We start from the raw sequence: 13429 nt of genomic DNA on the forward strand, positions 1-13429 counted from the left end.
AGGTGGGGGTGGGGAATTGGAGGAAGGTGGTCAAAAGGTACAAACTTCCATTTAGAAGATAAGTATTAGGGATGTAGTGTGCAACATAGTAACGGTAGTTAACACTGCTGTATGATACATAGGAAAGCTGTTAAGAGAGACTAAATCCTAAGAGCTCTCATCACAAGGAAAAATATTTTTTCCTTTTTCTTTTTTTTAAAAAATTGTATCTACAGGAGATGATGAATGCTAACTAAATTTACTGCCGTAATCATCTCACAATGTATGTAAGTCAAACCATTATGTTCTACACCGAAAACTCATATACAGTGAGGTACATCAATTATATCTCAACAAAACTGGGAAAAAATTTTTAAAATGGCCAGCTTGACTAAGATGAATTTTTAATTTTATTAAATTTAAATAGCACATATAGTTAGTGCCTACCTTATTGAACTATGTCGCTCTATATTTTTCTCATTATTTTTAAAACAAAAAAGACAGTTGGAAGTGAAATCAGATTTTAAAAATCTTTGGTAATTATTTTTTTATTTGAACTAAACGCAAACTTTTGATGGCATTACTTATTAAATTAAAATATGAGACTTTTTTTTTTTCTGGTATGCAGGCCTCTCTCACTGTTGTGGCCTCTCCCGTTGCAGAGCACAGGCTCCGGACCAGCAGGCTCAACAGCCATGGCTCACGGGCCCAGCCGCTCCATGGCATGTGGGATCCTCCCGGACCGGGGCACGAACCTGTGTCCCCTGCATCGGCAGGCGGACTCCCAACCACTGCGCCACCAGGGAAGCCCGACATTTTTATTTTTAAAATTATTTATTTATTTATTTGGCTGCATCTGGTCTTAGTTGTGGCATGTGGGATTTATTTCCATGACTAGGTATCAAACCCGGGCCCCCTGAATTGGGAGTGTGGAGTCTCAGCCACTGGACTACCAGGGAATTCCCCTTTTCTTTACTTTGAGAGAGAAAAATATACCTGATGAAGAAATTTATTTATAGTAAATTTAAGATAAAAATCCATTACAGCTTCTAAAAAGATTTAAAAAATAATAATGCCATACTAGACACATTCAATACTCACAATAGCATTTGAATTAGTACTACAATCTGTCTATCTGACCCAGTCACAAAGTAAAAATATTAGAAAATAACCAAGAGTTTCAACATCATTTGTATAAACGAGCAGCTGCAGAATGTCAGAAAATACAAACTTACCTGAGGGACTTGGAGCAGGTCTCTGTAATGGTGGTCTAAAACCTGGAGCTTTGGAAGTATCAGACTGATGTAAAGGATCTGAATTTGGCAAATATGAGGATTTTCCTGATAGCATAGATTCTGGTGTTGACTGAGATGAAACAACAGATCCTCCCCAGAAGGCATGAGCAGAAGTAGGGCTATTTTCAAACAATGTGCTAAAGGGCCCAAATGGTAAGGGGGCACTGAAATTGGGAGCAATAGGCTTATTTGCTGGATGTACTGAATTTTGACAAGCACTTTGTGTACTTAAGGTCGAAGGTAGCTGGACAGAAGAGGGAACACTGTGAGGTCTTTTAATGTGATTGACACTGAGGACTGCAACAGATGAATTTTGCACAGGAGCTGGATTCTTGTGAGGGGCAGCTGTGCCATGAGAGGGTGGTCTAATAGCAGGGGGTTCCATTTTAGGCGGAGGCTGGGAGCATCCCATTTGTGTCTGAGGCATAGGGTAGGTCACTTGGGCAGTAGAAGGCACCGCCACTGGAGCAGAACTTGTTGTTACTAAAGGAGGAACAGTCATTCTAACTTCCGGGGGAGGAACCTGAGACTGCTGAAGAGGTGGTCTTGGCTCCTGAGAAACAGATCCCGGAGGTTGCTGCTGAGTAGAATGAACTGATGAACTCCCAGAAGAACTGCTGCTGTTTGGAGGTCTACTGTTTGTTGTTTCTACTACTGGTGGACTACCTGCTTCCTGTTCAGAGGAAGATGCCCCTTTATTTGGAGATGCTGTTCCACAATCCAAAGGGCTGTTTCTAGAAACCCCTCCTGGCTGGGCTGGTGGTGATGGGGAAGATGGGGATGATACTGGGTAGTGTTCTTTGGCAGTAGGCATAGGATATGTGGCATTTGTGGGTGCGGTGCTGTTGTTACTTGCTGTGGTTGTGACTGTTGTTGTCGTGGCATTGGATGTCTTCACAACTGTGACAAAAAGCTGCCTTCTAACAGAAGGTGAACTTGGACTGCCATTTGTAGATGTACCAGGCACCGTTGAAGCTGATGAACTGGTTGTAGTTGTTGGACTTGAAGTTAAAGAACCTGCTGAATTCACCTGAGAACCACTGCTATTCTGATTGCTATGGCGAGGCACCATGTGAGGCTTAGGCGAGTTAGTAGCTCTGGCAGGGCTCAAAGGCCTGACAGGAAAAGGACCCCAAGTGGATTGAGCTGGTGGAAAAGTACCTCCAAAGTGCGTCATGGGCAACCTTGGTGGACGGATCTGCTGGAAAGTCTGAGCAGCAAGCAAAGCATGTGCAAACTGTGGAGGAGGATATGCTAATGGAAGAGAAACTGGAAAACCAGGCCTCACATTATTCACTGGGTTCTTAATGGTTTTGTGAGTAGATGCAGAAGAAATTGCAGGCACAGTGAGTGCTGTGGCAGTTTGAGATGTTGATGACAGAGCTACAGTCGTCATTTTAATTCCCATTAAGGAACTGTTAGCAGCAGTGGTGGTAGGTGCTGATGACCCAATTTTGGAATTTGCTGAGGAGCTTTTCAAACGATTCTTTGGAATAAGTTCATCAATTTCTTTGTCTGGATCCTTGATCAGAGCATTGATCAACTGGGTTGCTTGTCTTGTTGATTCAGTGCCACCCCTATAAGTTGACAAAAAAAAAAAAATTAGGTCCAATTTCCCCTTTTTAATATGGAAAGCCTAAATTAATCGTGTGTGTATGTACACACATACAGAGAACAGATAAAAATTAAGAAGCAATTTTCTATTTTTGAGGTATTATGCAAACAAAGCAATAAACTGTCCTGACACACCACTATATTTTTCAAAGGAAAAGTAAATGACTTCTTTTCCAAAAAATTTAATTTCACTATTGTTTCCTCAGACTAAGCAATCATCTTCCTACTGTGAAATACATTCTAGACAGAAAAACCACTGCACTTAAAATCCTATGTAATCCATATTGTTACCATGAAGTTAAACAGCTGATCAATATTAAAAGCAGTACAGGGCTTCCCTGGTGGTGCAGTGGTTGAGAGTCCGCCTGCCGATGCAGGGGACACAGGTTCGTGCCCCAGTCCGGGAGGATTCCACATGCCGCGGAGCGGCTAGGCCCGTGAGCCGTGGCCGCTGAGCCTGTGCATCCGGAGCCTGTGCTCCGCAACGAGAGAGGCCACAACAGTGAGAGGCCCGCATACCGAAAAAAAAAAAAAAAAAAAAAGCAGTACAAATAAGCAAGAAAAATAATACCACTGAGTAAGAAAATAGTATTTTATTTTAAATCCTGGTAGCTAAGATGACCCCATTTATATTTATTAGTGGTTTCTCTATTAGTAGAGTGATTATTGTAACTTTTGGACAGATGTCTCAAAATGAGAGAAGAATCTTGATAATTACAACGATGGCCATAAGGTCAAACCCCAGTCTTAGGTGTTCAGGAAAATATTTGATTGAAAGGAAAGCCTTATGGACACCCTAAGGGGGAAATTACTTATAAAGGGTATCTGCTTCCCCTCTTCTCTGGATAAGGCAAGTTGTGACTACACCTATCCCAGGGGAGGGATAAACAAGATAGGAGAAGGGGATAAGTGCAAAACAGAGCTGGCTAATTGCCTCCTTCCTCTTGAGGCAGGCTAAAAAATATCTGTCCCTCTATTACTGGGAAGGGCACTTGTCTCTCACAACCAAATTTATGATGTCTTAGAATATCATCTTTACTCTAAGGGTATTCAGGCACAGACATGTTCAAGTACTCAATTTAAAACAAATATCCACTTCAGATTTAAATCTATTACTGAGCTCATATTCTAAGGATACAATCTCAGAATAACAAATCTCAAATGCTAATTTAAGAGAAAGATGGAAAACTATTGATTAGAATGTGTTAGAAACACATTGCTTCTTAAAAAGAAGTTTTTAAGAATGTCATATTAAAAGTTTATAAAAGGAAAAGATTATTCAAAACCTTTGCCATGGACATACAAAAGAAAAATTCCTTTAAAGCCCTTTGAAATACTTCACAAGAGCATATAAATAAGAAAAAAAAACTGTAAAGGTTATCTTAAACACGAATCAAATTCCCATTTAAAAAAGCATGCTATTAAATACAAAGTTCCATTGAAAACTCAAATGCTTATATATATTGATAACTAAGCTCTAGTACAATAAAATACAAAAGAAAAAAACCGTAAGAGACAAAATTTTGCCTTATAGTTATTATCCGGTCTCCTGTCTTGTCTTTCTGCTTATCAATATCTATGTGTGCACCAGTGAACTCCCGAATAGCATTAATATTACAGCCTCCTCTTCCAATCACTCTGGATATCACAGTTGATGGAACAGATACTTTCTTTGACCTGTTTAACAGTTGCAAAAATAAATTAAGATAAATCATAAGTATCAGTGGTTATAATTAAAATAAGAATTATTACTAAAATACGTTTCTGTAAATGCAGAATAGTCAAATAAGCCTCTCCTACCTACTCTCACTCTAAGTGATAAAAGGCAACTAAGAGCCACAGAACAAAGAGAAAGAGAGAGTGAGCTTTACCATAGCTTCTCATCTCATTACCAAAAACTGTTTGCCTTTTTGACTTTTGTCCTTCATTAATATCTGTGACACACATACATGTAGATATACACTATGTTAATGCAAATACTAATGGCAAATAAGACAGACAGGGGTTCCTGCCCACATATACTGACTATGTAGAAACCAAGTAAGAAAACTACAACACGATGTTGTAAGTGCTGTAATAGGGTATCATAAAGACACATTGGCTGGGGCATCTAATCTACCCCAAGGAGTCAAGAAAGGCTTCTTGTGGGTACCTTTGCGTGTTTGACTCACATTCTTGTTTTTATTCCCTAATATATAACTGAAAGGATGATACTAAAAATTCATTGTTGCCCTGCATTCTTCTAGAGGCATTAAAATGATTATCCACAAATATGGAAACTTGCTAAGGGATGTTTAGTTGTGTGAGGAAAGAGAAAAACCTGCTGGAATTCCAAAAAAGCAAAAACCACCTAACACCTACAAAATTACATTACAATTTTAAACACTCAGATTCAGGAAAGGTAGATATAAATTTCTGACAAGTCTAAATTAAAGAATACTTCTAAAAGAAAAACAGTATAATTCTCAATAAAAAGAGGGAGCCAACTGTGCTTCAATGAATAAGTAAATATTTATTTAGAATAGATTAAATATGAAATTATATGTTACTTTTATAAATGGTAAGGTATGATCCCTTCCCTTTTGTATACATAACTAAGTTACTTGATAATTCCTTTTTCCCTAAGGGACATAATAATTAGTCAGTGATCATTATTTTAAGTTAGTTAAGAATTTGCTTGCATACTACAACATAAAATACATGCAGGAAAACTGAATTCTCTTACTTTTGTACAGAGAGTATTCTGATGTTGTGATTTCAGTTAGTTCAAAAGAATGTGTGTGAGACAGAGAGAAAGATTAAAGATAGAGATGGGGGTTGAGGAGAAGTGTTGGCCCAAAAGAAGATAAAAGATGTACAGTACCTCTTGAGATTAAGAGTAATAAGCTTGGTTCACTACAGATTTTGTTTTAAAACAATCAAAAGTTTAATTTTTTGATGCAATTTCTGGAGATTTCCTTAAAACAGGTTATCAAAGATTTATAATGGGGCTTCCCTGGTGGCACAGTGGTTGAGAGTCTGCCTGCCGATGCAGGGGACACGAGTTCGTGCCCTGGTCCGGGAAGATCCCACATGCCGCAGAGCGGCTGGGCCCATGAGCCACAACTATGGAGCCTGCGCGTCTGGAGCCTGTGCTCCGCAGCAAGAGAGGCCGCGACAGTGAGAGGCCCGCGCACCGCAATGAAGAGTGGCCCCAGCTCGCTGCAACCGGAGAAAGCCCTCGCACAGAAACAAAGACCCAAAACAGCCAAAATAAATTAATTAATTTAAAAAAAAGATTTATAATGGATCACATCCTTTCTAGGTCTGTGGTATCTTACTACCTTTTAGTTTCTGGGATGTTGTTTTACTTTTTAATACATATTATTTAAAAATTCCAAGCAAAATACAGCAAAATATTTTAGTCCTAAAACCCCTGAAATAAAGGTATCCTATGATTTGAAGACAAAAATAGTTTAAAACCAATACTTAATTCATTCTCCAAATATTGACAGGTATGTAGTAGACACTACATATTGGGCTCGAAGGTTACAAAGCTGAACAAGACAATCTATCACCTTAAATAAATCAGCTCACTACCAAATACCAATACCTATGGGGGTCAAGCAGACACCACAGTGATCTAACTTTTTATGTAAAATTTCTCAATTTTAATAGTGTTAACATATACTTATTTTTCCGTCTAAAATACAGTATAGGTTGTCTCTGGTGGCCAGATGCAGCCTTGGGCCACCAGTTTGTTTGCAACCTCTGGAAAAGTTAGGGGAATTTAACTGTAAGGTAAACTATGCTTCATTGTGAAATACAGCACATATAAAAATGAGAAAAACAACCAAAGAAATAATCAGTCACCTTCTTACAACTTCTTTCCATCCTTCTTCCCTCTTTTGTCCACGCTTAGGACTTGCTACTGTTAATTTCCCATTTGGAGAGGAAAGGGGAGATGGACCAGATTTTGTGCAAGTGGAGAGAGAATTACTGGTCACTTCACTGATAGTCTCTGACAATCTTTAACAGGGAGGAAAAACACATTAAATATAGAAGAGATGTAGAATTTTTTAATGATAAAGGTAATCTATTACATGATTTTATTCTTTATTTTAAGAATACTATGATGAATAAATGAGAAATTTATTTTTCACTTTTCAATACTTAGCATAATATGAAGGGCCAATTTTAAGAAGATATTATCTAGAGGTCAAATTTAGCAGAACTGAAATACAATAATAATCCCTGAGAAACCATAATCAATACTTTTCATAGGTTAAGTTTAACAACCAAAATGAAGAAATTACACAGTAATTCTTTAATTCAAATGAAATCATGCCTTCTTTAGAACAAAGACAAAGCCTTATTTTGTCAGTTGTTCATCTGCCTGCTTTACTAAAAAATTCAGCAACAAAGTTTCATAACGATACTATAAATCATGAAAATGAAAATTGGAACTAACTTTATTGCAGCCTTGCCAGAAACAGATTTTCTCTCCTCCTTTGGAAATGTAACCAGAACTGATGGCTGCTTCTTGCTGGTCACAGTGGTGGTGACCATAGCAGGTGAATGATTGTCACTCTTTCGGCTGCTGTTGCTGTTACTACTTTCATCACTGCAACTGGAAATTCTCATGTTATCACTGTCTCCACTCTCACTGGTACTGCTGCTCTTGGACTCTCCATTCACCTTCTCTGGCTGACTGTATGAGATTGGTAGTGGATCATCAAATATAATTTGAACATTTTCTGGAGTAATTTTATTTTTCCTGTTTTTCCTCTTTGAACTGGTTGTAGTTATGGTATTGTTTCTTTTACCATGGGAACCTGCCAAAGTGGTCCAGGTTGCAGATATACCTATGGTAGTAGTGGTTGTGGCACTTGGAGGCTCCGTCAAGACTTCAGGCTCATCTGTAGAAGTAGCAATACTGAATTAGCAAGTTCTAGTGCTCCTGGCATATATTTAGCTTTAAGCACTCGACAAAAGTAAATGCTGAATCTATACTTTACTACTACTATTAGATATAAAGTTATCAGTCATTCCAGCATTCACTGGTAATGAGATAGATATGATTGATCTACTCTCTCTGTCCCCAAGTTCTAAACAATGCATAGTAAGCAGTTATAAAAAATATTTCGGGGACACTTTGGGAAATATGAATATGTACTGTATATTACATATTATTACATAAATATTAAATTTCTTAAGTGTAATAATATTATTGTGGTTATATAAAATAATGTCCTCTTTCTGGGAAACACTGCTGAAGTATTTAGGGGTAATTTCATATGATGTATACAACATATATAAGACTATTCAAAAAAAGAGAGAGGAAAAAAGATAAACAAATGTGCCAAAATGTTATATGAATCTAGGTGACTTACAGGTGTTCATTATACTAATCCTTAAACTTTTCTGTAGTTTGAAATCTTTCAAAATAAAAGGCTGGAGGAGGGGGAAATTAACACACACAGCATAAATATTTGGTGGTTTAATGACAATGGTTCTTTCTAACAATATCTCATCTCAAATAATGTTTTAGTTAGAACCTAGTTAAAAATAATTCCCTCATTTAAGAAAAATCTGAATATGGTCTTGACTGTAGATGAAATTATGGAATTACTGTTAATTTTTTAAGGTATTATAAATGGTATTGCAATTATGTAAGCAAATGTCATTCCTTGGATGTGTGCTGATGTTTTATAGGTGCAATGTCAGATGTCTGCAATTTACTTTCAGACGGCTTAGGAAAAAACTATGTATGTATATTTAGAGAAAAAGATAAAGCAAATACAGTAAAATGTTTATTTTTAAACTAGGTGAAGGGTATTTCAGGTGTTTGTTTCATTATTCTTTCAACTTGTGTGTAGGTTTGAAATTATAATAAAAAGCTGGGAAGAAGACAATAAATGAAAATAGCATATAAATACTTTAGGCCTTAATAACATAGAGATATTTTTTCACCTTAAGTTACTGATATTTAAGGAAATATAATTTTGAGTAGAATGTATTACATGAAACAAATTAGATGGTTTAGAGAAAATACCTTCAACTTTATGCTTTTCTTTTTCTTGAGCAGCTTGGAGTTCAAAGTTTTCTTTATTTTTGGCTTCAATCTCTTCTAGTTTTCTTCTTTGTTCTTCTTTTTTCTTTCTTCTCTTCTCCTTTCTCTTTTCTCTTTTTGCAGCCAAAGCCAGCCTCCGGCTTTCTTCCCTTAACTGTTAAAGAATCGAATTATAACACTGGAATTTACCTTGGAAAAAAGTTGTCACATAATGTCATTTTATCATTAAGGGTACTGGGATACCATACAATTCAAAAGTCATCTTAGTTCAATTCATTGTTTGATCAAGATCATACTCAAATCACTCTAAAGAGAAAATAATTTTTTATTTTTGCGGTACACGGGCCACTCACTGTTGTGGCCTCTCCTGTTGCGGAGCACAGGCTCCGGACGCGCAGGCTCAGAGGCCATGGCTCACAGGCCCAGCTGTTCCGCGGCATGTGGGATCTTCCCGGACCAAGGCACGAACCTGTGTCCCCTGCATCAGCAGGCGGACTCTCAACCACTGCGCCACCAGGGAAGCCCAGAAAATAGTATTTTTAAATGTCAAGATCAAATTAATGATAAAAGACAACCTAATTTCAAAATGGATAAACGATAAAGATATACATAACTTCATAATCACTACGGAAATATAAATTAAAATAACAAGCTACCATGTTTTGTTCATTAATTTGGGAAAATTAAAAAAGACATCAGGGCTTCCCTGGTGGCTCAATGGTTGAGAGTCCGCCTGCCGATGCAGAGGACGCGGGTTCGTGCCCCGGTCTGGGAGGATCCCACATGCCGCGGAGCGGCTGGGCCCAGGAGCCATGGCTGCAGAGCCTACGCTCCGCAACGGGAGAGGCCACAACAGTGAGAGGCCCGCGTACCGCAAAAAAGAAAAAAAAAAAAAAAAAAAAAAGATATCAGGTAGCAAAAGTTTGGGAAAATGAATTCTTCCCTACAGTGCTGTCAGTATAAACATTAACATTTTGAGAAAGGTAATTTGAAAGCCTCCTATGAAAATTACTAAGTGCCTACCCTAAGAATATATTCTATAAAATGACTACCTCTAGTGGAAATATATAGGCTCAATACTTTCCATTGCAAAGTTGATTACAACAGTAGTAACTGGAAGCTAGGTAAATCCATGGGGTGGGGTCAGGGGTGGGGAGAAGTTAACAACAGTATACATTCACAGAATACTAGGCAGCCATTAAAAGTCATAAATGTATACCTGGGAAAATGCTCACAATTTACATTTGCTAGGGGAAAAAAAGGCAAATTGCAAACCAATGATCTCATTTATGGGAGGGGCAGTGCTTTATGTGAATCTATCAGTGGGAATTTTAAAAAAAGGCTAAGAGGCTATAAATCAAAGGCTTACTAGTGATTACCTCTAGAGCATGGGCTTGAACAAGAAATAGCAGAAAGATGGTGACTTTCAATTTTACTTTATATAACTGTACATTGTTTCTATTTGTTAAACTGGATACATATTACTTTCACTGTCAAAAAAACTAGGAATAAGTTTTAAAGTCCAATAACATCTCTTAATAAACTATTTTAACTATTAAATTTTCCTCTTTGGCTCATAAAATGGTAAAATCATCTACAAACTCTTTTGTTTGTGTGTTCTCTAAATGACATTTTCAAAGTACATATTCCTTGATATAATCTAGCTTTCTATATATTTTATGTGTACTTTAAATATGTGTCAAAACAATGATACTCAGTTAATGGAAAATGTCACAATATCCTAACTACTGAAAGCAGCCCTTAAAGACAAACTTATAAGTCAAATCAGACTTACTTTTCTTGAGAAAAAGTCTGACTTTTTAAGTCTCTAGCTTTTGCTAGAACACTCCTCCTCCCTTTTGAAATAATCCCTGTTGGGTACCTAAAAGGTTTTGCCCACCTTGAAAGTTTTCACACCCTGGGGCAATGCACCATAATTACATTCTCTTGGGTAAGAGATATGACTTTTGTTTCCGAAAAGGTAAATAATTAAGGAGAATCTACAGAACACCAGATACTTTCTCAAGCAGATGGATTTTAGGAAAGAACACAAATGGAAACTGGAGATATAAAAATTGTCTGCATAGTACCTACCCCCTATAAATTTTTGTTTGTCTTCCAGAAATACCCATGTTTCCTCTGAAAACCAGTAAAGGAGGAGCTTTTGATCTTTCCAAAGGACTGAGAAGAAAACAGTAATTGGTGACCTTCACACCCTAGTTCACTACAAGGAAGGAGTACTACCTGATCAGTGAGTTTGAAAGAAGGAACTGAGCCTGTATGACTCAGCTCATTCAGCCTTGCTTTAATGTAGCTAAGCTGACTGTCCTCAGGAACCATATACCTTCTACATCTTTGTCTGAGCTCCAGTGAGGGAGGCTTGGGGTTGATCTGTTTTGCTGACTTTCACAAAATAAATAGGTAAGTGTAAAGGGAAGAGAAGGAGTAGAAAGGGCGGTGAAGGGTGTGCCAGAGAAACATTTTCAAAGCAACTGTGGCTACAGATAGATACTAAGCCTCTCCAATTTAGAATCAGGAATAATAAAACTGATCTTTCATCTATATCACATCTGTATGGAAAAAAAGCCTTGAGAAAGGTACAGGAAATAGCTTGGGGGGGATAAAAATAACAAGTGAGGTTTAAGACTTTTGGCTCAGCCTGATGAATTAATTTTGCTTGATTTTTAAAATGTGTCCAGTGGTTAAGAAGTAATTGTGATTGGTATTCAAGGTTGGGGAAGAACTTTTAAAAATAGAAAAACTAGAAAGCAGGCTTTCCTCTAAAACCATCTGGCCTTAGGGGTGGGTAGGGGTGATGGGCTGGGATAGGTCTTAGTGTGCAGGTGTGGCTGGGTCCTTAGGTATGAATGTGCCTCAGGGCTTACAGAGTTCAGTCAGTGGAGGCTGGCCTGCTGGCAACTGTCTGAATTATCAAATTTTAGAGTTTAGCTCTAAGGGATAACTAGTTACTCTTATTTCTAAATTTTGAAGTTATAAGGCTGGTATTTTGATAATTTCATGGATCTTACTAACCTTTTAGACTCACTAAAAAGTGAGACACAAATTCAGAGGTCCTAGGGAAACAATTTCTTTCTAGGGGAGAGATCTCAGACTATGGCTGCAAAAGGACCTACAAAGTATGGAGCTCTCTAAAACTAAGCAGAATTTGACAAGATAGATACAGACTTAAGAGGCATTATTAGTTTGCAGGTGGTAACTGAAACTAATAAATTAAAGGAAATCACCAAAGGTAAAAGGCTATAACAATGTGTGTGTGTGTGTGTACACATAAAGAGGGGGAAGGTAGTGGGGAGGGAATATCAGTTATTAAAAGGAAGACCAAATGAGACTTTTAGAAAGGCATATATCAGGCAGAAGAAGACAATCAGGAGAAAGCAGCTTCAATGGGAGAAGAGTTTCATAAAGGAAGGCAAATCAACATTGGTTAAGTATCACAAAGTATCAGTAAGGACACAAGTATGAGATGTCTAATCTTATTCTGGATTTGGCAATAAGATGCCATTGGTGACCTCTGCCATAGTTAGTTCACTGAATTAGTGGAGAAGTAAGCTAATGGTCCTGGACAAAGAATTTAAAAGAAAAGAAAAAAAAAAAGTGGAGTCAACAAGACATAGATTATTCCCTTAAACTATTTAGATAAGGATACAAAATATTAAATTTGAGGTAAGGTTTCATTAAGATAGTTAACTTCATGAAGTTGTAGAAAGAGGGTAGGAGTTAATGAAACAGCAGGCACTAAAGTATGGGAGAGGTGGTAATAACTGATACAAGATCCGAAGGAGAAAAGATGAAAACAGAGTATTTAAACCATGAGACTCGAGTAAGTCTGGAGGTGCAGGTAAACAGGGTTAGAAATTCAGCCTACATTCTATATTTTCTCACAAGGTACATGCCTAGACCTCATTTCACTTACCGGGGAACTGCTACATGTTTGTGAGCATATGTGGGGGAGGGTAGAGGTTTTGAAGAAAAGAGTCAAATTGTAGAATAAATAACCTCATTGTGGAAAAGGAAAGAAAGGGCACTAGTCCATCTGATTTTTTCTTTTGGCTGCAGGATCTTAGTTCCCCAACCCAGGCCCAGCAGTAGTAAAAACACTGAGTCGTAATCACTGGACTGCCAGGGAATTCCCTGGTGATTTCTAATTATAGATTCAGGAAACAAATTGATGTTTGAGAGTTAAGCTTTTTAAGATGAGAATTTAAGGATTTAGGGAAAGGCAGTCCAGACTAAAGAAATACCATATGCAAATCTGTTTTTTTCTTTTTTTGGCAGTACTCGAGCCAAGTGGGATCTTAGCTCCCTGACCAGAGATAGAACCCATGCCCCCTGCATTGGAAGCACAGAGTCTTAACCACTGGACCACCAGGGAAGTCCCCCCATGTGCATATTGGATACAGTTATGTGAATGAGATATGTGAGGAGTAGAAAACCATAGTGAGTGATGAGCCTAGAGAAGACAGAAAGA

At 37.7% G+C, this 13429-nt stretch overlaps 1 protein-coding gene across 13 annotated transcripts in view; it reads right to left on the reverse strand.

Annotated features, from left to right (window-relative positions):
* The window catches only part of ANKRD17 (ankyrin repeat domain 17), a 163790-nt gene that overhangs the window by 21204 nt on the left and 129157 nt on the right, over nt 1–13429 (reverse strand). For all 13 annotated transcript variants that reach the window (XM_059067186.2, XM_059067181.2, XM_059067180.2 and 10 more), the window contains 5 exons: nt 8923–9094; nt 7339–7786; nt 6741–6896; nt 4416–4565; nt 1215–2851 (listed from right to left, as the gene is read on the reverse strand). In XM_059067186.2, the coding sequence (XP_058923169.1) occupies nt 1215–2851; nt 4416–4565; nt 6741–6896; nt 7339–7786; nt 8923–9094 (2563 nt within the window). The remainder of the gene's footprint in view (nt 1–1214; nt 2852–4415; nt 4566–6740; nt 6897–7338; nt 7787–8922; nt 9095–13429) is intronic.

Source organism: Kogia breviceps, chromosome 6 (assembly GCF_026419965.1).
Source record: "Kogia breviceps isolate mKogBre1 chromosome 6, mKogBre1 haplotype 1, whole genome shotgun sequence".
In the NCBI taxonomy this organism is placed as follows: domain Eukaryota; kingdom Metazoa; phylum Chordata; class Mammalia; order Artiodactyla; family Physeteridae; genus Kogia; species Kogia breviceps.